The sequence below is a fragment of the Microtus oregoni genome, unplaced genomic scaffold, assembly GCF_018167655.1.
Source record: "Microtus oregoni isolate MIOR12 unplaced genomic scaffold, Mior012 000011F_ref0000422, whole genome shotgun sequence".
NCBI classification, from domain to species: domain Eukaryota; kingdom Metazoa; phylum Chordata; class Mammalia; order Rodentia; family Cricetidae; genus Microtus; species Microtus oregoni.
In genome coordinates this window covers 28,233,016-28,259,004 of record NW_024543070.1, presented here as the reverse complement: position 1 = coordinate 28,259,004, position 25,989 = coordinate 28,233,016, and the positions used below count along the sequence as shown (strand labels likewise).

At 40.4% G+C, this 25,989-nt stretch overlaps 1 protein-coding gene across 1 annotated transcript in view; it reads right to left on the bottom strand.

Moving 5' to 3' along the window:
- Nucleotides 1-3,463: 3,463 nt before the first annotated feature.
- Nucleotides 3,464-25,989, bottom strand: part of LOC121453472 (tubulin polyglutamylase complex subunit 2-like) — a 59,347-nt gene continuing 36,821 nt past the window's right edge. The window contains exons 5-7 of the mRNA XM_041660277.1: nt 8,328-8,441; nt 6,531-6,691; nt 3,464-5,189 (exon numbers count right to left, since the gene is read on the bottom strand). Coding sequence (XP_041516211.1) covers nt 4,953-5,189; nt 6,531-6,691; nt 8,328-8,441 — 512 coding nt within the window. The 3' untranslated portion in view covers nt 3,464-4,952. The remainder of the gene's footprint in view (nt 5,190-6,530; nt 6,692-8,327; nt 8,442-25,989) is intronic.

Sequence of the window (25,989 nt, the reverse complement as noted above, 5' to 3'; positions counted from 1 at the left end):
AAACTGGTGTCTTGGAACAAAGAGTGAATGGCTTAGGAGAGCACAGCTGCTAGCAGACAGTCGACACCTAGAAACAGTGGGAACACATTAGAAAGGGAGAACAGGAAAAGCAGCAACTGCCTTTTCTGAGGACTGATTCTATGCCTGAACTCATTTAGCAGTCACAACTCCATTATGGAGGCTGTGTGGGTTTATAAGAAAATCCTTGGCTGGTATTCTCCATAGGTCGACATATTTGAGTAGTGGGTCCCTGATTGGTGGTGCTTGGGGAAGCCATAGAGTATTTAGGAAGTGTGGCCTTGTTGGAGGAAAGGGGTGACCTTTTAGAGTTATAGTATAGCTTTGCTCCTGGTTTCTCTGCATCATGTTTGCAGGTGAATATATGCTCTCAGTTTCCTGCTCTGGCTGCCTGCAGCAATGCCTCTCCTGCCATTATGGATGCCTTTGGAACTGTAAGAAAAATACTATCTTCTATAAATTGCTGTTGGTTATGGTACAAAGTGGGATTGACTGAAGCCAAGTAGGGGATCTATCTACATATTCCAAATTTAAGAGCACAGCCATGGTTTGCTACCTACCTGTAGTCCATTCAGCTGTAATGGTCAGAATTACTTTGCACAGATAGTGCGACCAGGGACCCTGTGTGAACTACTGCTCTAAACAGAGAAAGGAACATGCATTATAACTATCAGAGCAACCTCTAAAACCTAAGGAAGACATATGGCTTAAAAACTAATAGGTTGCAATTGTTTAAGAGACAAATTTAGAGAAATAGGAGTATAGCTAAAACTTTAGCCATGAGACAGTAACTATTGAAACTGTGATGGGCACTGTTGTATTCATATCTGTAAATGTTTAATATCTTTGGAGCCTATCCTGGGAACTAGCTCTTATAGACCAGGCTGGCCTTGAACTCACAGAGATCTGCCTGCCTCTTCCTCCCAAGTGCTGGGATTAAAGGTGTGTGCCACCCTCGCCTGAATCTATTCATTATTCTTTAAAAAAATTTTCACTTATTTTATACGTATTGGTGTTTTGACTGCATATCTGTGTGAGGGTACCAGATCCCCTAAAACTGGAGTTATAGATAGTTGTGAGCTGCTTTGTAGGTGCTGGGAGTTGAACCTGTATCCTCTGGAAGAGCAGCCAGTGCTCTTAACCTTTAAGCCATATCTTCAGCCCCTCTATTCCAGGTATTATATATGCTTTACTGGATTACAAAAAGATTTTTTATTTTTCATGAAATTAAAACCAAACAACTCAGACCTTAAGCAGAATGTTTCAGACTCAGTATTACTGTCAAATTGACTTAAAATCCCATAGTGGGCATAGTGGTGTACGTCTGTAATTAAAACATTAGTGGCAGGGTGTGTCTGTATGTGTAAGGCAGGAGACTACATAGCTGTAGGCCAGTCTGAGATACATGGCGAGGTCTTGTCTTAAAAAAAAAAAAAAGGAAAGAGAATCCTGATACCTGGAATCTTCCTTGGCAATTCTGATTTTGTAGATCTGAACTGCAATCCAAGAATCTTATTTTCCATGTGATACCAGTGCTTTAAGCATTAGATTCTAAAGGCTATTGTGTGCATACTAGCTGGACCCTTTCATCCTTGTCTTTGGCCTGGCTGCCTCCCTACAAGCAGGGACGTGACACTGTGTGTGGTATGTGCTACTAGCTACATCATTACACATTACAGCATGAGGGGTTCAGCTCTCTTCTCATTTTGTGACTTTAAAACAGGGATTTTTTCCTGGGCAGTTAAGTTTCTTGTATAACATATACTAACATTTTTCCTGCACTTTTTAAAAAGTTGTTTTTTTTTTTTTTTTTTTTTTTTTTTTTTTTTTTTTTTTTTACTTTTTTGTGTTTTTTTGAGACAGGGTTTCTCTGCATAACAGCCTTGGCTGTCCTGGAACTCAATTTGTAGAGCAGGCTGGCCTTGTACTCTGAGTGATCTGCCTGCCTCTGTCTCCCAAGTATTGGGATTAAAGCCATGAACCACCACCACTTGACTAACTGCATTTTTAAAAACATCAGCCTCATGGGGGGTTTCTCCCACTTAACTCATTCATCTTCCATGTTAAGACTCTGCTAGAAGTGCCCATTTTTCTCTTCAAAGAGCCAGTTTCCTGGGTGAGTAGCCTATGTGTATAGCACCTATACAGGGCTTCTCTTGATTTACTGCTCTGCTTAATTCTGGCCTTTAAGGGCAGTATGATGAGACAAATAAGAATACACATGAGCAGAGATGCGTGTGTTGTTCACCACTCCTTTGGTGCTTCATTTGTGCTATCAAACTCAAGAGCTCCACAGATACCAAGTGAAGGATACTTACTACATGGAGATAATGTAAGATTGCTTCTAATTTTAACACAAAAGCAGACAAATGACGGCCTGGTACTGTTGGATTTCCTTGGAACTGTTACACATTTTTAAATGTTCAAGTACAATAAATCATTTAAAAAGGTTCACATTATCTCCTAAATTATGGGTAATCTGCCACAGTCACAACAGTCATATCCTCAAGTTACACATAAAGAATTTTTTTTTTTTTGCCACACTGAATGTTATACTGTTGGTTTTGAAGCTGCTTTTGCTTCAGAAGATAGATTGATGTTGTTTTAAACATTTTTCCATTGGAAGTGGACAGGTATGGTGGTACGTGCCCTGATTCCAGCATTGGAAAAATGGAGGCAGGACAGATGCAAAGTTGAGGCCAGCCTGGGTTATAGAGACAGACCGTGTCTTGAAACATAAACTAGGATCATGTATCAGCATGTTTTAAAACATTGGAATACACTGCTAACATGAAGCTCTGTGTACTCCCAAAATACACTGGAGCACTTACCTTTCAGTATCTGAACTATTAAAAGATGTGGATGCAGCCAGGCAGTCTGCCAGTCCTTGATGACTAATTCCTTTTTTTTTTTTTCTTTTTTGGTTTTTCAAGACAGGGTTTCTCTGTGGCTTTGGAGCCTATCCTGGAACTAGCTTTTGTAGACCAGGCTGGTCTTGAACTCACAGAGATCCTGGCGGTATGGAAGTGGTAGGAGGAGAAAGACTGTGGTAGGTTGAATGTAAATGGCCCCATAAGCTCACAGGGAGTGGCAGTATTAGGAGGTGTGACCTTGTTGGAGGAAGAATGTCACTGTCGGGGTGGGATTTGAGGTCTCCTTTGCTCAAGCTACTCACAGTGTCACAAACCACTTTTTGTTGTCTTCTGATCAAGAGGTAGCCAGCACCGTGTCTGCCTATACACCACCATGCTCCCCGCCATGATGATAATGGACTGAACCTCTTCAAGTGGAAGTGATCCATCTCAATGAAATGTTTCCTTATAAGAGTTGCCATGGTTATGATGTCTCTTCACAGCAATAGAGATTGTAAGACAAAGACTGAAGACCCCATCCCCTTCCTGAGTATTATTATAATGAACAACAACAACAACAAAAAATATGTTTTTCAAGTCTTTTTATTCTTTGTGTGTGCATAGGTTCCTGTGGAGGCCAAAGGGCACTTTGGGTCCCCTGGAGTTGGAGTTACAGGTGGCTGTGAGCTGCTTCATGTGGGTGCTAAAGATGAATTTGGGTTCTCTGCATTATCAGTGCATGCCCTTAACTGCTAAACCATCTTTCCAGCCCCCCAAACAAGAATTTGAAATGTTCATAAATATTCAAGGTGATGTCAGAGGAGTGCAGGTAGAGAGAGAGAGAGAGAGAGAGAGAGAGAGAGAGAGAGAGACCTGTAGCTCCCATCACAACAGAAAAGAGAAGCCTAGTGTGACTAGTAGGAAGAGGCAGCACACAAAACCTAGATGGACAACCACTGATAGAAAATATCAAGAAAGCATATGCTAGCCAATGGGAAAGGGTGTGTGCAGTCTCCCCTTCCTCAGAACTCTTTATTTTTCTACCTCTGGAATATCAGTACAAAAATTGTAGCCATTAAGAACATTGGGGTTGCCCACTGCCAGGACTACAGAGGAAGGAATTAGATATTCTTAACTGAAAATCAGAGTAATTTCTTTATAGAAATTTTGCTATATGCCTAATATTTAACAGAAGATAAACCTGTGGGATGGCTCAGTGTCTAATACCATCATGTTTCTTCTGAATTACAGGACATGCTTACAAAGGCCTCCTGGCACCCACACTGTTCCAGGCAGGGTATTGCTTAGAACAGAGGTAGATGGGAGAGACAGCTCCCAGCTGTGAATGAGCAGAACAGCTAAAAGTTCTTGTGAACAGACTGGCTTTAACAGATAAAATACAACACGAGTCAATCTCTTAAAAAGTTGGTTTTGGCAAACGTAGAAATATCCATACAAAGCTGGAAACAGGAAAATGATCAGAAACGTGGGTTTTTACATTAAATTAAAAAAAAGAAATGACTTAAGTGAGATGTGTTTGTGGTATAGATCATAAAAAACACAAGACTGTGTCTTTGAAAGTGTCTTCTCAAAACATACAGCCTCTAAAGCTAAGGTATTAACAGTATGCATTGACAACATGAAAGTGTTCGCATGCAACATTTCCAGGACAGAAGTGCTCCCCGTCTCCGTGCTATCCCATATGGAATCCATAATCGAAATGTGGCTAATGAAACTGAGGGTATAAAATTTTCGTAACTGAGATGGTCACATGACTAGTTGTTACTGATGATGATGAGTTGAGCCATGGGTTTACTTGGGAGGACCTAATTACTGCTAAGACATTAAGAATTGGGTATAAATGTAAAAACAAAACATCTCTAGACACACCTGAAAGTCTTAGCTGGTTTCGGAGATGGGGTTGGCACAACCTGTGGAGGAAAGGACTCCTGGGGAGAATTTATGTGGTCTTCCCAACTCCTGGCTAAGGCTTTGGTCCCCAGGAGAAAGCCTGCAGTCACAAAGTGCCTGCGGATGGGGCATCTGTGCATTGATATCACTGCTGTAAAGCTGATGGGATGTTTATTTTCGGACAGGGTTTCCAGAGCCAGAGGAAGGTTTAGCAGAAGGAGGAGCTAAGGGCCCGGGTCCTTTCTGGCCACATGCAGGCTGCACAGGCCCTTTCTTTTTGGGGATTAAGATTTTGTTCTTGCTCTTGAACACTTTGCTGGGGTCCAGCTTATTCACAAAGGAGTCGGTCTCTTCTGTGAGCAGGCTTGTGTTGTTGTAGGTGATGGGTTTGTACATACTGAACCATTGCTGTAAGGCAGAAGTGAGAAAGAGTCACAGCCTGAAGGGGAAATGGGCCGAGAGCAGGGACACATAGGACAGACATTACAAACTGACCATCACTAACCCACATTTTTTTTAGACTGTCAGCTGGTAAAGTATATGTGATTATTTCAAAATTCAAAAAGCTATAAAATCTAATACATTTCTGGTCTACATACCCAGTGACGTAATGCTGATTTTATACATTTTTTTTTAATGAAAAACTGCCTTAAAAACTAACAGTAAGTGATGAAAGACCCCTCAGCTCCTGGTCAAGCATATCCAGTGCAGTATGAGAACTACTGAGCTCACCAGGGGACAACGTCCTCCACTTGCCATCAAAGCACAGACGGTGCCCACCATGGAAAGTCCAGGGGATGTGGCAGAGGTGCGTGCAGAACTTCCCTATGGGAAGCTGTGCGCTGGTGCTCTAGACCTGCAGAACTTCCCTATGGGAAGCTGTGCGCTGGTGCTCTAGACCTGCAGTTGCTCAGAAAGCCATCGAAAAAAGGACAGCCACATTTTCTTTTTCTTTTGTGCCACTGTGTGACCCAAACACTTCACAGCACTGATTGCATGGAAGCTGTTCTTATGAAAATAGGAAAAGAATGAGCCCATATCTATTAAAGCCACAGAGGAATGCAGTCTCTAATTTTTTGCTAATTAAGTCCTATAAGAAATCACTATGATTTTTCTTTAGACAAGACCAGTTCATTCCACTAAAAATTTCTAGCCACCACTTGGTATTTTCAGGGCAGGCTGTATAAGCCTGGCATCCCTGTTTGAAATGATGCCCAGTCTGTATGCAGAAGATAGTTCTATATGTACCCATATGGAATGCTAAGTGAAAAGATAAAAGTGCAGAATTGCCACATTTGTGTTAGCACAAAGATTTTAAAAAACCCCAAAATAAACAAACAAAACCACCAACAACAACAAACCCCATGCATTAATACTTTACATGTAATGAGTCTCTCAAGGAGGGCATACATACTGACAGCTGTGCCTGCCAATGAAGATGTATACCAGGAGCAGAGGGCAAGTAGAAACTTGTTAATCCTTCTAAGGGTTTGTATTGCTAATCAAAAAACAGTTATCTGGACCCAAGCCCTCAGTGACATTTAATTAAAAATAACACCCCAGTTGATCCTGATTACTTAATTAGATGCAAATCATGTGAGGCTATCAGCCAACAATGGAAGCACTGCTTACTGAAAATCTGGGTTCCACCCCTTCATCTATTACTGCGGATGGATTTTGGAATGTAACACTTTCACAGGAAATTCTTGATACACAACAGATTTTGGGATGGTGGTAGTCTCTCCTTACCTTGGCCTGTGGGCTAATGCCATAGCTGGTGAAGGCATATTGCCACTGGGGCAAGCCCAGGTGGGTGATGAGCAGGCGGTAATAGGCAGTAAAGGTATCTGTGAGAAAATGCCAGTATAATGCTCTGTCCAGGAACCAGATCTCAGTGTCATGAGCTAATCCTAAACAGTATAAGAAGAAAGGGACAGCTTTATGTTTTTCCTTTTAGCTAAAATGTCAATATACATTGAAAGTTAAGGGAAACTCATAATAAAAAGGTTTTAAAGCACAAAATAAAACTCTCCTTCTATGCCCCCAGTTCTGCTCTTTCATAGCTGCTTTTTCTCATTAATCTGATACTCATGGATTCCCGATTGATCACACAATGGCTTTGACCATGAGGCATTTCATTAAGGCTATCTCAGTAGATGCTTCTGTTCTGTGTGGACTCAGCACTCCCTCCTTTTTTGATGGAAAGAAACTGTAAGAAACAATCTTTTAAAAAAGAGGTCTCTAATCAAAAGTGCTTTGAAAGCAAATAATAACAAAAATCCAATGTAAGAGTCTATACTAGTGGTTCTCAACTTTCCCAATGCTGTCACCCTTTAATACAGTTCCTCATGTTGGTGAACTCCAGCCATAAAATTGTTTTTGTGGCTATTGTTATGAATCATAATGTGACTACCAAAGGGGCTGAGAAGCACCGGTCTATACCTGCTCACTCCTGCAGTCCCGCTCATATGATACCCTGTCCTAGGTCAGCTAACCCAGGCACTATTAAGCCAGCTCCTATCTTATATCCATCTGTGACCTTCCATTTCTGTCACCTTTAGCCTATTCTGGCTCATTAGCTTTCTAGAAAGTTGTAACATCTTCCCCTAGGTGTTTCCCACCTACTCTCTTCCTTCTCCAAAACTACCTGACCATTTTCATTTGAACCTTGCCACTCTCCTAACCAGCCTTGAACAACTCTTTAGTCTTCTAGACTGTCCAGACCTTTTTGCTCAGAGAGGAAAGCCTGCCAAGCTCTGCATGAGAGGAAGTGGCTGCATCTCTTTTGAATGAGATGAGCACAGGCTAATCACTTAAGCTCATTCAAAGAGAACTGTCATTACCACAAATCAGTTGAACTTTTTCATGATAATGGCTTCTAGCCATCCTTCCCTCTGCTTTGTTATCCCTTTCACTCCTTTCTCATATCTAATTCCAATCATTGTTTACAATGCATCTCCAGGTCTTTCTCTACAGCAGCTTTACCTGGAAACAATCTCTTCTCCCCAGAGGTAATGTCTAATCTTTATGCCTCTTCACACCACCGGAACGAGGTAAGAAGAGCGCTTAAATGTGATCAGCTCTAGATTCAGTCTGCAGGAGCAGGCAGTGGTTTCTGTTTAGGTATTCATAGTCTCTCAATAACTATCATTTAGCCCTGCTTTCTCTTGGTTTTCAATGTGGGGACTTGAGGTCTAGTAATTCAGATTTCTATTGCTCTTAACTGGCTTACATATAAAAGTATTTAAAAAAGGTACCACATTTCCCGAATGCTTATCAAAAGCACAACCATATGAACAGAATGAGTCGTTCCTGAAGCTTTTCTCATGTGTCCCATGGACTGTTCAAAGTGACTCACACAAGGAGATGGAATACAGAAATTAGCTTAGTAGGAGATGTTCAGAGGGGATCAGAGGGGCTGAGTCTTGGCACAAAGAAGAGATATGACAGCATCTCAGAGAGCTTTTTGTTCACTGATAGCTGACAGGCAAGTTCAGGGAAGACCACACCCATACTGTAGAATCATGCTTTGGAAATGATCTTTACCAGGTTTCCCATGTTTGTAGACGAGGCAAACCTTCCCATTACCGTTGCACGAATCTAGTTCAAATATCACACTGCGACCGTCAAAGTGAGGCTTCTCTGGCTGGTCTTCATTGGCTGTAAACACAGAAAATCAACAGTAATGTTCAAACAAACTCAACACAGATACAGCACTATACTACACAGCATTATATATAATTGTGCAAAGATGAAAAAATGGTGAGATTTTCTATGCTCTAAATGCCGTGAGATTCATTGACGGATCAGGCCTTCTGATCACCAATAGAAACTGACAGAACACTGAATGAAGCCACATTAAGGCAGAGCAATATGAATGTTGGGGTGCTGAAGAAAGCCTCTTCCCTTTCCTAGGTTTACTGTGTTAAGAATGGGATGCATGGTCTACGGGGGTGGATGAATCATAACTTATTTCACCTTCCAGTGATATGTATACATCTTATCCTCTGGTGCTGATTCCAAAATGTGCGTTAGTTCTGGATTTGTTCTAATTAACCTATTTCCCCCATTAATACTGTAGTTTCCTGACTGGTAACCTATGATTAGATGCCAGAAATTACTGAGTGGTAGATGTTTTCTATTTCTTTTTTTTTTTTGATGTTTTCTATTTCTATAAATATTCTTGAGCTTTGTTCTTAGACACAGATAAACTACTTAGAAGCAAATACTTTGGCCCTACTTTTAGGATTTCTCAGGCAGAAGCTGGGTCTGATGGTTTAGCCTGTAATACTAGCACTTGGGAGGTGGAGGCAGGAGAATTAAGAGTTCAGGGTCACCTCAGCTATATAACTTACAAGTTCAAGACCCTGCCAGAAAAGAGAAAACATGAAGAAGTTAGGAACAGTGGGACTGTCCTCTGCTGTTACCAGAAGCATAAGGTTAGTGTTTGGATGCTGTCCCAAGTCTACAGCCTCAATCGTGTGTTCCTCCCTTGAAGCAACACTGGGGAGAAACCTCAGTGTTCATCATGCTTTTTATAATTTAGGTTGGTTCTTGTTCATGGGGTTGAATTTCTTCAGGTATCTACATAGTTTTTATTAAAATTTACTTTCTGAAAACTTACTTATAAAAAAAATCCAAGGCATTGGGTAATGTTACCTCCTTTTTATATAAAAGCTTATTTAGGTTATAATTCATCTATCATACCACTTATATAAAATATAGAATTTATAGATTTTAGAATATTTTACAAAGTTACACTATAATCATCATAATTAATTTTACATTTTTTTTGGAGTGAATTTTTATTTGTATCTGCCAGGATACTGAGACCATAAACCTAGGATCAGTCCTTCCCTTCCTGTCATACTGCTATGTCCCAGCCTTCAACCCGGGTGGCCAGCTATAGGCAACACCTGCTAGAAGACCTGGCAGGCAGTCCACAGATCCACCCCCCCCCCAGCCCTACTCTCTCTATTATCCCAGAACCAATTCTCAGCGTTGCCCCTAGAGCTGCAATGATGTGGGAGTGATTTCTTTCTAATCTGTTGCTTTCATTGGTTAATTAATAAAGAAACTGCCTAGGCCCATTTGATAGGCCTTAGGTGGGTGGAGTAAACAGAACAGAATGCTGGGAGAAAAAAGCTGAGTCAGAGAGTCGCCATGATTCTCACTCCCAACACAGCCGCAGGTTAAGATCTTCCCTGGTAAGCCACTTCGTGGGCTATACAGATTATTAGAAATGGGTTAGGTCAATATGTAAGAGCTAGCCAATAAGAGGTTGGAACTAAAGGGCAAAACAGTGTTTAAAAGAATACAGTTTCCGTGTAATTATTTCGGGTAAAGCTAGCCGGGTGGTGAGACGCAGCCCCACCGCTCCCACTACTACACTGCAACAGAACACCAGTGGTAGCCCCCACCACAATCCCATTGATGCTTCCTGTGGATCCCTCAAACCATCTCCTCCTGACCTCCCATCCACCATGCATACACCAGCTGAGCAGGCCAGTAAAACAGACAACATTCAGCCTGTTTTACTGTTTCCAGAGAGGAAACAGAAACCAAGGAACAAAATTCTCATCAAACTGAGAGAAACCAATCACCCAAAAACCCAGATGCCTAGATGCCATGGTAAGCCACTGCCACGTGGCGATACACAGATTAATGGAGATGGGCTAAACTAATATGTAAGAGTTAGCCAATAAGAAGTTAGAGTAAATGGCCAAGCAGTGTTTTAATTAATACAGTTTCTGTGTGGTTATTTCAGGTGTAAGTTAGCCGGGTGGACGGGACAAACAAAGAGCCCCCTCTCCTTGCTTGCAACGAGAGAGAGAAAGAGAGAGAGAGAGAGAGAGAGAGAGAGACAGAGAGAGAGACAGAGAGAGAGACAGAGAGAAGAGAGAATATCAGGTATTTAAGATAGAATAGAAAATTCCTGACACAAAACATCCAGGAAATTTGGAACACCATGAAAAGACCAAACCTACAAATTAATAGAAATAGAGAAGGAGAAGAATACCAGTCAAAGGCCAAGAAAACAGTTTCCACAAAATCATAGGAAAAAAAATTCCTAACCAAGAGAAGGGGAAGCCTATAAAGGTACAAACAGCATACAGAATACCAGATAGATTGGACCAGAAAAAAGTCCCCTCACTGTTGTAAAGAGGCCACTTGTTCATCCCGGCTGCCCAGAACCAAAATAACCACCTAGAAACTGTATTATTTGGATCACTGCTTGGCCTATTAAGTCTAGCTTTTTATTGGCTAACTCTTATATCTCAATTTAACCCATTTTTAGTAATCTGTGTATAGCCATGAGGCTGTGGCTTACTGGGTAAAGTTCCAGTGTCTGTCTCCAGTGGGGCTACATGGTTTCTCTCTGACTCCGTGTATTCAGCTTAGTTTTCCCTGCCCACCTCTATTCCCTGCACAGGCCCAAAACAGTTCCTTTATTAACCAATGGTATTCACAGTATATAGAGGGGAATCCCACATCACCTTCACCTCATAATAATCAAAACACTAACTATACAGAACAAAGTAAGAATATTAAAAGCTACAAGTGAAAAAGACCAAGTAACATATAAAGGCAGATTTATTAGAAAAATACACCTGACTTCTCAATAGTACTGGAGACTCTAGGAGACCACAGATACCAGCCCTAGTTACTATACCCAGGAAAACGTTCAATCACCATAAATGGAAAAAACAAGATATTCCATGATAAAGTCAAATTTAAACAATATCTATTTACACACCCAGCCCTACACAAAGTGCTAGAAGGAAAAAATTCAAACCAATGAGGTTAACTGCACACATGAAAATGCAGGAAATAAATAATTTCACATCAGTAAAACCAAAAGAAAGAAGGCATGCGCACACTCGCACACACACACACACACACACACACACACACACACAGACAGATAGACTGTGACCACCACCACAGACAACAACAAAATAACAGGAATTAACAGTCATTGTTCATTGATATCCCTTAATATAAATGGCCTTAATTCCCCAATAAAAAGACACAGAATAACTGAATGGATATGAAAACAGGACCTTTTCTTTTGTTACATACAAGAAACACCTCAACATTAACAATGCCTCAAATATATGGTTGGAAAAAGATATTATTCCAAGCAAACAGACCTAAGAAGCAAGCTGGTGTAGCAATATTAATAGCTAACAAAATAGATTTCAAACCAAATCAATCAAAAGAGATAGAAAAGGACACTACATATTCATCAAAGGAAAAATTCACCAAGATGACATTTCAGTTCTTACTATCTATGCACCAAACACAAGGGTACCCCCCTTTATAAAAGAAAAACTATGACAGCTTAAATCACACATTAACCTTCACACACTGAAAGTGGGAGACTGCAATACTTCATTTTCATCAATGAACAGGTCATCTAGACAAAAACTAAATGGAAGAAATGCTACAGCTAACTGACAGCATAAAGCAAATGAACATAACTACAGAACATTTCACTCAAACACAAAAGAATACACCTTCTTCTCAGCATCTCATGGGACTTTCCCCAAAATTGACCACATATTAGGACATAAAAGCAAGTTTCAACAGATACAAGAAAGTAGAAATAATTCCCTGAATTCTATAAAATCACCACGGATTAAAACTGGGCATCAACAACAACAGAAACAACAGAAAGCTTACAAATTCATGGAAACTGAATAACTCCCACTCAACGAAAAATAGCTCAAGACAGAAATAAAGAAATTAAAGACTTTCTATAATTCAATGAAAATAAATACACAACATACCCAAATTTATGGGTATAAAAGTGGCACTAAAAGTTCATGGCACGAAATGGCCACATAATAAAAGATTGACAAGCTCTCATATTAACAACCTAACAGCATACCAGAAAGCTCTAGAACAGAAAGATGTAAGCACATCCAAGATGAACAGATGTCAAGAAATTATAAAAAAGAATGCTGAAAGAATCAATGAAACAAAGAGTTGGTTTTTTTTGGACAGACAAACCCTTATCCAAACTAACTAAAAGACGGAATATCTAAATTAATAAAATCAGAAATGAAAAGGGAGATATAACAGACACTAAGGAAATCTGGAGAATCATAAGGACATACTTAAAAAACCTATACTTCTCTAAATTGGAAAATCTAAAAGAAACAAATAATTTTCTTGGTAGGTACCACTTACCAAAGTTAAAATCAGACAAACAACTTCAACATGCCTATAACCACTAGTGAAACAGATTAAGTCATTAAAAGTTTCCCAAGTTAAAAAAAAAAAAAAACCCAGGTTCAGAGGGTTTTAGCAGAATTCTAGCAGACTTTCAAAGAAGAGTTAATGCCAATACAAATTATTCAACAAAATAGAAACAGAAGGAGCAGAATTTACTTTATGAGTCCACTGTCACCCTGACACCCAAGCCACATAAAAACTCAACAAAGAGAATTACAGAACATTTCTTTTATGAGTATAGATGCAAAAATACTTAACAAAACACTTATTAAATTGAATCCAAGGAAATGTCAAAAAGATCATCCACCATGATCAAGCAGGCTTCATCACAGAGTCACAGGGATGGCTCAACATATGAAAATGAGTAAATGTAATCCACCAGATAAATAAACTGAAAAAAAAACCCACATGATCATTTCATTAGATACTGAAAAAGCCTTTGACAAAATCCAAAACCCCTTCATGATAAAGTTTTGGAGACATTAGGGATACAAGGGACATATCCAAACATAATAAAGGCAATTTACAGCAAGCCTATAACCAACATCAAATTAAATGGAGAGAAACTTAAAGCAATTCCACTAAAATCAGGAACAAGACAAGGCTGTTTACACCATATCTATTCAATATTGTACTTAAATTTTAGCTAGAGCAGTAAGACAACTAAAGGATGTTAAGGGGATATAAACTGGAAAGGAAGAATCCAAAATATCTTTATTTTAAGATGATATGATAGTATACATAAATGACCATAAAAATTCTGTAGGGAACTCCTATAGGTTGGTGCAGGAGAATTGTCTGTATTCTGTCAATCATATTTTTTTTATATATATTTTTTTTATTGAGAAAAGGAGATAAAAAAAACAAGTTTCCACCTCCTCCCAGTCTCCCATTTCCCTCCCCCTCCTCCCATCCTTCCTTCTCCCCCTCCCCCCACTCCTCTCCCCCTCCCTCTCCAGTCCAAAGAGCAGTCAGGGTTCCCTGCCCTGTGGTAAGTCCTAGGTCCTCCCCTCTCCGTCCATTTCTAGGAAGGTGAACATCCAAACTGGCTAGGCTCCCACAAAGCCAGCACATTACGTAGGTTCAAAACCCCGTGCCATTGTCCTTGGCTTCTCATCAGCCCTCATTGTTCGCCATGCTCAGAGAGTCCAGTTTTATCCCATGCTTTTTCAGTCACAGTCAGCTGGCCTTGGTGAGCTCCCAGTAGATCAGCTCCACTGTCTCAGTGGGTGGGTGCACCCCTCGTGGTCCTGACTTCTTTGCCAAGAGATGCCCTATCATATGACAAGAGCATTTGCTCAACTATGTTCATAGCAGTATTATTTGTAATAGCCAGAACCTGGAAACAACCTAGATGCCCTTCAATGGAAGAATGGATGAAGAAAGTGTGGAATATCTACACATTAGAGTACTATGCTGCGGTAAAAAACAATGACTTCTCAAATTTTGCATGCAAATGGATGGAAATAGAAAACACTATCCTGAGTGAGGTAACCCAGACCCAAAAAGATGAATATGGGATGTACTCACTCATAATTGGTTTCTAGCCATAAACAAGGGTCACGGAGTCTACAATTGGTGATCCCAAAGAAGCTTAGTAAGAAGGTGAACCAAAGGAAAAACATATAGTTGTCCTCTTGGCTATGGGAAGTAGACAAAATTGCCGGGGAGAAAATTGAGATCTTGGGGGTGGGGTGGGATGGGGGTAAGGGGAGATGGGGAGAGAAAAGGGAGAAGGGGAGAATGGGGGGAACTTGGGGAAAAAGGATGATTGGGATAAAGGAAGGTTGGATAGGGGAGCACGGAAGCACAATTCTTAGTTAAGGGAGCCACCTTAGAGTTGGCAAGAGACTTGAACCTAGAGTGGCTCCCAGATGCCCAAGCCGAGGTCCCCAGTTAGTTCTTTGGGCAGCTGAGGATAGGGAACCTGAAATGACCCTATCCTATAGCAATACTGATGAATATCTTGCATATCATCATAGAACCTTCATCTGATGGATGGAGATAGAGACAGAGACCCACACTGAAGCACTGGACTGAGCTCCCAAGGTCCCAATGTCAATCATATTTTAAATAAATGCTGATTGGCCAGGAAGGAAGTAGCAGCGGGTCAACCAGACAGGAAGTAGAGGCAGGGCAATGAGAACAAGAGAATTCTAGGAGGGAGAAAGCCCATTACCCCCAGTCCTGCCCAGACCACCGAAGAAGCAGGTTGTGATTTGTCCCTCTGAAAAAGGTACTGAGCCATGTTGCTAACACAGATAACAATAATGGATTAATATAAGCTACAAGAGCTAATAAGAAGCCTGAGCTCATGGGCCAATCAGTTTATAACTTATGGAGACCTCTGTGTGATTTTTCTTTGGGGGCTTACCATATGTGGGAACTGGGCAGGACATAAAACCCAACTAAGCAGGTCCTTCTGTTACAATAGGTGGTAAACATGTTCAGTAAAGTGCTTAGCTATAAGATTAACTGGAAAAAAATCAGAAGCTCCCCTATATACAAATGAAAAACAAAAGGAACTAAGGAAGAAACAGGGAAACAACACACTTCACAACAGCCTCAAATAATACAAAATATCTTGTTGTAACTCTAACCAAGCAAGTGAAAGACTTATATGATAAAAACTTCAAGTCTCTGAAGAAAGAAACTGGAGAAATCAGAAAATGGAAAGATCTCCCATGCTCATGAATTGTTAGGATTACAGTAAAAAAAATGACCATCCTACCAAAAGCAATTTTCAGATTCAATGCAATCTCTGTCAAAATTCCAACACAAGTCTTTACAGATTTTGAAAGGACAATTCTCAACTTCTTATGGGAAAACAAAAAAACCGAGGATATCTAAAACAATTCTGTATAACAAAAGAAGCTACATCCTAACACAAGGACACTTTCTAAAGGTATCACCATTCCTGATTTCAAGTTGTACTACAGAACTATAGTAATAAAAGCCACATGGTATTGACATAACAGACATGTTGATCAATGGGCCTGAATTGAAGACCCAGAAATAAGTTCATATACCTACAGACACCTGATATTTGATAAAGAAGTCAGAAATACACACTGGAAAAAAAAAGCTTCAACAAATGGTGCTCGTCTAACTGGATGTTGGCACGTAGATGGATGCAAATAGGTCCATATTTATCACTCTGTACAAATTCAAGTCCAAGTGGATCAAAGACCTCAACACAAAATCAGATACACTGCAACTGATAGAAAAGAATGTGGGGAGCAGCAGCCTTGAACATGCTGGAACAGAAGACAACTTTCTGAACAGAACACGGACAGCACAGACACTGAGATAAGCAATTAATAAATAGGACCTCATGATACTGAAAAATTTCTGTAGGGCAAAGGACACCATCAATTGGACAAAGAGGCACCTACGAAATGGGAAAAGATTTAACCAGTTCCATATCTGATAGAGGTCTAATATTAAAAAAAAAAACCTCAAGAAACTAGATACTAAAAAAAATCCAATTAAAAATGGGATACAGATCTAAACAGAGAATTCTCAACAGAGAAATCTCAAATGGCTGAAAAGCATCTAAAGAAATGCTTAACATCCTTAGCCATCAGTAAAATGTAAATCAAAACTACTTTAGGATTCCATCTCACACCTGTTAGAATGGACAAGATCAATAACCCAAGTGACAGCTTATGCTGTTGCAGGTGGGAGTGCAAACTTGTACAGCCACTGTGAAATCAATGTGGAGGTTTCTCTCAAAATTGGAAATCAACCCACCTCAAGATCCAGCTATACCATTCCTGGGCATATATACAAAAGATGCTCCATCCTACCACAAGCACACTTGACGTTCACTATAACTTTATTCATAATAGTCAGAAACTGGAAAAAGCCTACATTTTCCTTAATGAAAGAATGGATAAAGAGATTGTAGTACATTTACACAATGGAGCATTACTTAGTTGTTAAAAAATGGCACCATGAGACGTGTAGGGAAATGGATATAACTAGAAAAGATCATCCTGAGTGAGATGAACCCAGAATCAGAGAAACAATATTATTTGTTAAGTAAATCATAACCAAGCTACAATCCATAGACCCAGACAGGTTGGAGAGGAGAGCTATATGGAAATCATCAATCTCCCTGGGAAGGGGAAATAGAACAGATTCTGGAGACAGACTCGGGATGAGTGGGAATGGGAGCATGGGGGAGTCAGTTGTGTGTGTGTGTGTGTGTGTGTGTGTGTGTGTGTGTGTTTGGGGGATGGAGGGAGAGAGAGTGTGGGAGAGGCAGCTGGAACTGGAGGCATTGTGGGGGTGGTAGAGATACCTAGTGCAGTAAAAACTTCCTGGAATTTAAGAGGTTGATCTTAGTGAAGACACCTAGTAATCAAGGATATGGAATTTCAATTGGCCATATTTTATAGCCAGGCAAGGCTTCCATTTGGTAGAGTTGTTGGCTGAGAAGGTCCTGTGGAGATCTCTAAACAAATCATGCTGATGTTAGGACAGAAGTCACCCTCTAAAACTGATAGTGGGTTGGGGGCATCGGCAAGGACACTTTCACTCAGCTCACTGAACACAGAGAGGTTGAGCTGGTGTGGGCTTGGAGCCTTCAACCCTACATTCTAGTGTCTTTGGTGTGAGAAGGTAATGTGTAGGCTGTGCAAAGAGAAACCTGGGTACCAACCCAGCCACAAACCTCTCCATCTACTACCTCTCCTGCCTGCAAGATGTGCTGGTGCGGTGGTGGCACAGAACATGTGGGAGCGGCCAACAATTGTTTGCTTTAACTTGAGGCCTACCCCACGAGAGAGAACACATGCCCTACACTGCCTAGATAGCTTGGAACCAGAGGCTGGATAGCTCAGAAACCAAGGATTGGTGCCTTGTTCAGTTGTCATCAGAGAGGCTTCCTCCAGTAGCAGGTGGGAGCACATGCAGAGATCCATCGTCAGATATTACATGGCGGGGAGAATAAGGAGGCAGAGAGTGTCTAAATTGGAGGCCTCCATCACGTCTGTCCCTTTGGAGATAGGGAGACCCTGCAGAAGAGGAGTCAGCAGGGATGGAGGACACTGGGAGAACATGGTTCACCAAATCAACTAAGCAGGGTTCACAAAGACTAAATAACATGACAAGCACGGGGCCTACATGGGTTTGCACCAGGTCCCCTGTGTTTATGTTATGGCTGTTAGTTTGGTGTTACTGTGAGACACCTAACAACGGAGGTGGGTGTATGTATCTCTGACGATTCTGCTTGCTTCTGGGACTCTTTTCCTCCTATTGAGTTGCCTTGTCCAGCTCTGCATGAGGGCTTTCACCTTGTCTGTCTCACCATCATCTCTTGGAGACCTGCTCCTTTCTGAGGAGGAAAAAGAAGGTGAGTGAATCTGAGGAGAAGGGAGGTGGGGGAGGGGAACTGGAGGAGTGGAAACTGAAGTTGGGATTATTGTATGAGAGAAGAATCTATTTTTAATAAAAAAAAAGTTAGCATAAAAGAAATAACTACAGAAAGGTTGGCCCATTTGCTGACAATCACATTTCTCATTTACCATGTTTATGTGACACCTGATCAGAGAGATGACTCTAGATAACAGAAATATTAATTTTTATTGTAGAATTAAGTGACTTTTTTTAGAAATTACAAATCCATTGCAAAATACAATTATATTAAATAGAACATTAATTTCAATGAAAAAACTAGAATTAATTTAATATAATTTTGGGGTTTAACATTTTCTGTGAACTCTCTGGCTGCTTCAATATACAGATGACTCACACTTGAGCTTCAATCCATGTGAAGAGTTGTTTCTTCTAGTTCATGCTGCCTCCTTGGTTACAGCCTTTTGCAGTGCCAACCCAAAGAGTAGAGTGGTTTTTTAATGGGGACCACCTTTCACAGGCCCTGAAATCCATCTTCTCTTTTGGCTCAGTAATGGGTACATGTTCAGTTTTTCAGTTGCATACTGTCTCTTGTGAATAAGGACAGTGCACCCTGGGCAAAGCCAGTCTTCACTGTAAGTATTCTCTAGCTTCTTCCAGACATTGCTTTGATGTTTTTCTTCATCATGTTGGTAGCTCTTAGATGTTTTTAGGAAGATGAGTTTTAAATGCTGTCCCACTTTGCAGCTTCAGCAGGAAGGCTGTTCTCAATCACCCACTTGCCATTACCTCAAGAGGAAGTATCTTCACCAGTTTAAATGTGCTCCTAAAAAGTAGGATGCAGGTAAGTCCTGCTTTTTATTTTGGTCTAATAGAATTTTTTCAAAAGGGAGATTCAATTTAGTATTACTTATTACAATGATTGATCTATTTCATTTTATTCCATTATGTTTCTCATTTTATGTTTTCTTCCTTTTCCTCCCCTTTTAGACTGGAGATGCCAATATAGTGTTTTATTCCTTTACTGTATCAAAGTTACTTAAGTCACTGTCCTCCCCAAATTGGAGTTGGTAGGTCATAAAGAAGTGGGAAGCTTATGCTTGTATCCGAGGTACAAACTATTAAAAAGGTTTCCTCAAATTCAAAGGTGTTCTTCTTATACCATCTACATGCATCTCAAGCATGCTTTATTTGCACACTCCCTTCATTTTACATATATTACATTTTTCTGTATTAATTTTTAAAAATAAATTCTTTAAGAGTGCAAAAATTCAATAGAGAATTTCAATGGCTATCTCTATCAATGGTTAACACCAAGTCTGCAATGGCCTTCAACCTGTTTCAAGGCAACTTATGTGAACTTCATTTTGTCTTTCAAAGCCCCTCCTTCCTGGAACTCTTCTGGGCATACCTGTGGCTCTGTTATAACCACAAGCCAGACTGGAATTCTATTCATTCCCAGATAACTTTTCAAGAGCCACTCTCTCTGTTGTTACTTTAGATGAATAAATAGTTAACTTATTTTTTTCTCACATAATTAGAACCATATGACTACTTTAATCAAAAAGTGCCAGGGCGTTTAGCTAAGAAGAGAACTCAGCTACCTTGTAGGTGAATTCTTAACTCATGGAAACTGTTGATAAACAAAACCAACAATGGATTTGTGTAGTTTCAATTCATTAAATTTGTGGTAATCTGTTAGGCATAGAAAACTGATACATTAAGGCACTGTTGCCCCCGATAAGGTGTAAGACTTCATTACTACAATAAAGGAAACCTTTTGCAATGCCAGCTTTGTCTCCATTCTCCTCGAGGAACAAAAACCACTGTTTGTGAGGGCTTCGGTTATAAAGTACCACCAACTCAGTGACCTAAACGGTTTTCTTGTCTCATAGACTTGGTGGGCACAAGTTTGAAATCCAAGGGCCTAGAAGTCACTCCACCTGAGGGCTGTGGGGAAGAATCTGTTCCAGCTGCTCTTCTAGCTTTTCATTTCTTGCTCAAGTGTGTGTGTGCATGCACATGCTCTTGGCTTGCAGAAAAATCACCCCTAACTTTGCCTTTATCTTCAAATGGCACTCTTCTTACATGTGCCTGTCTCCAAATTTCTTCTTTTTATAGCGTTTGCCCTGTTCCAGCAAGATCTCATCTTAGCCAATTCAAACTGCAACTTGAGAAGGAGGTTACACTGAAGAATTGGGATCTATGACTTGATATTGTTTCACGGAATGGGCTACAAATTAACCTACAAGACTTTAAGTTAGCTTCTCTTTATAATTTTAGGTTTAACTAAAATAGGATAAATGTTTGAAAAATGTTCCTTGTATTTTCTTCAAGTTATATGCAACAGTCCTAGAAATTATGACTTTCTTCTTATAACCCAAAAGGTACATTTACTTTGCATATACAGGACTTTCAGTTTTCATTATCCCCCCCCCCGTAACCACTAAATGTTTCTCACCATTTTCTAATTTCCACTATCACACACAAGAAACTCGATTAGTGTGTTAGCATGATTATCATTTCTTCACAAGTATAAAAGCTTGTCACCCTCTCCCCAGTAATCAGGGTGTACAAATGTCTTTTCTTTTTTTCTTCTTTCCTTCCTTCCTTCCCTCCCTCTCTCCTTCTCTCTCTCCCCATTTTGGATGAATCCTTTCAAATCTGTAGATACTTTCTTCTAAAGATCAAAAAGAACTCAGATTTATTGGTTTTAGTTTATTTTTATTAGTATTTTTCCTGAATGTGTGTCTGTGTACCATACACATGCCCTGGTGTCTGCAGAGTTCAGAAGAAGACATTAGGTCCTGAGAACTTGTAGGGATAAGTCCCGCCCCTTAGGGGGCGTGTTTGCCTCGGGCTAATGTTTGCCTTTATATTTGGCGAGCCTGCTCCCAGCCACTTCTTCTGCTTTCCTGGTCTCTGCTGGAACAGTGGTTCTGTAAGTCTATTTTGCCATTAAAGCTGTATATATCTTTTTACAATCTGTCTGCATTCGTTTACGCCGTTACATTTTTGGCGTCCAACGTCGGGCTATTTTGCCCCCGACTCAAGCGGGTAGCCTGCTAGCTAACACAGCACCCTCCTGGGTGCTGTTTTTTAGTTCGTGACTCCGGCCCCAGTGCAGAGTTCGAGACACACTCGGCCACACAGGCTCATTCTGCCTGCCTTGGCTAAGTTTGCAGCGGAATCCCACTGCCTGAATAAGCAGAAGCTCAAGTACCTGCGGTTTTGCAACAAAAGCTGCCACAGCGGCAGATTTGGTCTGATACAAAGTGACTTGGCCAGGCGGTGGTGGCACACGCCTTTGATACCAGCACTTGGGAGGCAGAGGCAGTCAGATCTCTGTGAGTTCAAGGCCAGCCAGGCGGTGGTGGCTCACGCCTTTAATCCCAGCACTTGGGAAGCAGAGGCAGGCGGATCTCTGTGAGTTTGAGGCCGGCCAGGCAGTGGTAGCGCACGCCTTTAATCCCAGCACTTGGGAGGCAGAGACAGGCAGATCTCTGTGAGTTCGAGGCCAGCCTGGTCTACAAGAGCTAGTTCTAGGACAGGCTCCAAAAACACAGAGACCATCACTGGCAGGAACCGATCATTGCAGGTAAAAAAATTTTCTTTTATAAATAAAATGTCTGAACATGTTACTGTTCAAGGATTTAACAGTTTTTTTAATTGTACCATGTGGGAGATTTTACAAGAGGTGTCTATCACCCCACATCTATGGATCCTTCTGGGATTCATAGTTTTCTTTGGCACTAAATGTTTGATAATAGAAATATGATAAAGTCTTTACGAGACGAATCCAGGATTCTTAAGGCAGAGATTGAACGCTTAAAAACAATTGAGAATGACAACAATCTTCTCAAGAATCAGTTTGAAGTTCTCCAGGCTGATGTTAAGGAGAAATTCATTACTATGGAAGAGGGAACAGCTGATTTGGATCGTAAGCTTCAGTCCCTTTCTGTAGGAAATGAAACATTAACTGAGAGAATCAAAACTGCTGAATGTGACAATCGGATTTTGTCTAAAGCTTATGACAGATTGACGGAAAGATTGTCAATACAAGAAGGCACGGTTTATGCCATAAAAATTATGTCCAAAGATGAGATGTTATCTCTAACGGACAAACTTCATACTTTAGAATCCTCAATGAAGGCGTTGGAACATAATTCTGGACAGGAGATTCAGACATTGCAGAAGGCAATGGTGAATAGAATTGAAAAGACTTAGGAATTTCAAAATTCTGATGAAGAGAGCAAAGGGTAAAAAGGCAAATTTTAACTACATCTGTGGGTAAATCTCTCCGGGACAATTTCCACAAAGCTCTACCTACAGCTCTACCTGCCTTTCCAGTAATAACAACAGAGAAGGTGATTGGTTCCAGAAACCCTAGGGTCATCAAGGAGGATACATGGGAGCCTGTCCGAATGAATGATCTCAAGGAAATAAAACAGGCTGTCATGACTTTTGGGATGCAAGCCTCTTTTGTTAAAGAGATTCTAAGATCTTGGGCCACGACAAGCAGAGCAACCCCCTCGGATTGGCTCCAGCTGAGCTCTGCGGTACTTGAGAGTGGACCGCAATTGAAATGGAAATGCTTATTCAGGCAAGAGGCTAGACTCTTAGAACAGCAGGAAAAAGCAAAGGGAATTGACATTTCCCTAGATAAAATTCTAGGTGAAGGGCTCTTTTCCGACCCTCAGGAACAAGCTAATTTAGATGAAAACACACTCTCCATGTGTACTACAGCAGCCTTAAGGGCTTGGGACAGGGTACAAGACCCAGGACAGAGAATGGAATCATTTGTCAGAGTTAAACAGGGTCAGAGAGAACCCTTTAGTGACTTTTTACAAAGATTAACTAAGGCTGTACAAATAGGGATATCTGACCCAGAAGCAAGACGTATAATGATCGAGTCTTTGGCTTATGAAAATGCAAATGTGGAATGCAAAAGGATGTTGGGCCCTTTAAAGCTCAGATCAGCGCCCTTGGAAGAATGGGTCTTGCATACACTCAATGTTGATACATTTGATTATGGCACTGAAGCATGGGTAGAAGAAGCAATTTCCAATGGTAAAAGGAGACACCAGAATACCAAATGTTTTAATTGTGGCAAAATGGGTCATATGAAAAGGAATTGTAGACAACAGATTTTCAGAAATAATAATAATAATAATGCATCTTTCATAAATAATAATAATAATGCATCTTCTAGAAATAACAGAAATAGGAGGACTCAGCCTTCAGGTTTATGTAGAAGATGTGGAAAAGGCAGACATTGGACGAATGAATGCAGGTCTACAAGAGATAGACAAGGAAACCTGATACAGATGGGAAACGTGAGGGGGGGCCTCACAGGCCCCCAGGGCAAACATGGTTCAGTCATTTCCAGTTTCTGCAGAGAATGTGCCTCGTCAGGACAATTAGGAAGCCCCATGCCTACTGTTACAAGCAATAATGATCAGAAAGATAAGTTACGTGTGTTTTGGCAAACTTCTATAAATGATCAAAGACCTAAACTGAGAGTGTGTGTAAATGGCATTTTTATTACTGGCCTGCAGGACACAGGTGCAGATGTAAGTATCATTACCCCAGAATCTTGGCATCCGTATTGACCTCTTCAGAATGTAAATGTTCAGCTCCTGGGAATTGGAACCCTATCTCGAGTAAGGCAGAGCAGGAGATGGGTTGAATGTATAGGGCAAGAGGGACAAATAGGAAAATTAAGGCCATATGTAGCCAATATCACAAAGAATTTATGGGGTCATGACCTATTACAACAATGGAATACCGAAATTAACATTCCTGCTACTTCTAGAGCCTATATTTCTGAGAATAATATTAAAAGATATCACAAATGGAGAAAACCGGCCATTCGGGCTGTACAAGAACAAGCAATTGATGTCCCTTCAGAGATAACAACAGCCTTGCCTCTAAAATGGTTGACTGAGAAACCAATATGGACAAAGCAATGGTCTTTAGCTGAGGAAAAGTTACAGGCTTTAGAACAGCTGGTACAAGAACAATTAGATGCTGGACATATAGAAGAATCTACCAGCCCTGGGAATTCTCCTGTATTTGTGGTTAAGAAAAAATCAGGTAAATGTAGAATGGTGACAGATCTCAGGGCCATCAACAAGGTTATTCAACCTATGGGCCCTCTGCAATCTGGAATTCCATTGCCCTCTTTATTACCAAAAGGATGGCCTCTCATAGTTATTGATTTAAAGGATTGTTTTTTCACTATACCTTTGCAAAAAGAAGATAGAGAAAAATTTGCCTTCACAGTGCCTACTTATAACAATTCTCAACCTTCGAGGAGGTACCACTGGACCGTTCTCCCCCAGGGTATGTTAAATAGCCCCTCCCTGTGCCAATATTTTGTGAACCAACCATTGCAAATAATACGCAAGAAATTTCCCAAATCTATAGTATACCATTACAGGGACGACATATTGTTATCCGATTCAAACACGGATACCTTGAACAGACTGTTTGAAGAAATAAAGACACTTTTACCTAAATGGGGATTGCAAATCGCTCCTGAAAAGATTCAGAAGGAAGATTCTGTTAATTATTTAGGTTATAAAATAGGTTTGCAAAAAATTAAGACACAAAAAGCACAAATTAGGAGAGGAGATCGCCTACAGACTCTTAATGACTTTCAAAGACTGTTAGGAGACATTTCCAGTCTATGACCAGCTATTGAAATAACACCTGATCTAATAATTCATTTGAACAAAACCTTGGATGGTGATAAAGATTTAAACAGTCCCAGAGAATTAACAGCTGAAGCAGAAAAGGAACTGACAATGATTGAGGAAAAATTACAACAGGCACATGTGGACAGGGTGAATCCAGAACTCGATTGTATTCTTGTCATACTACCATCAAAAATTTCTCCTACAGGAATTTTAATGCAGAGAGACGATATTATTTTGGAATGGATCTTTTTACCACATAAACCAAGTAAGAAACTGAAAACTTATGTGGAAAAAGTCTCTGAGTAAATTATAAAAGGCAAGCTGAGAGTTCGTCAACTAGCAGGCATAGACCCAGCAGAAATTATAGTGCCTTTCACTGCTGATGAACTAAAGAAATTATGGGAAGATAATGAACCATGGCAAAGAGCTTGTGCTAATTTTTTTGGGAGACATTAATAACAACTGTCCAAAAAGCAAGAGGCTTAACTTCATAAAGAGAACCTCTTGGATTCTTCCTCGAATCGTCCGTGATGCTCCAATAACTGGAGCCCGTACAGTCTATACTGATGCCAATAAATTAGGGAAGGCAGGTTACAAATCAGAAGACTTGGGTAAGGTGGAACAAAGTCCTTATAATTCTGTCCAGAAGGCGGAATTATATGCCATTCTTATGGTGCTAAGGGATTTTAAAGAACCTATTAATATAGTCACTGATTCACAATACGCAGAAAGAGTTATTTTACATATTGAAACTGCTGAATTTATACCTGATGATACAGAACTAACCTCATTGTTCCTCCAGGTTCAAGATTTGATCAGGAACAGGCTTTGCCCTATGTACATAACACACATCCAATCCCATACGGGTCTGCCAGGTCCTCTAGCACAAGGTAATGCAGAAATTG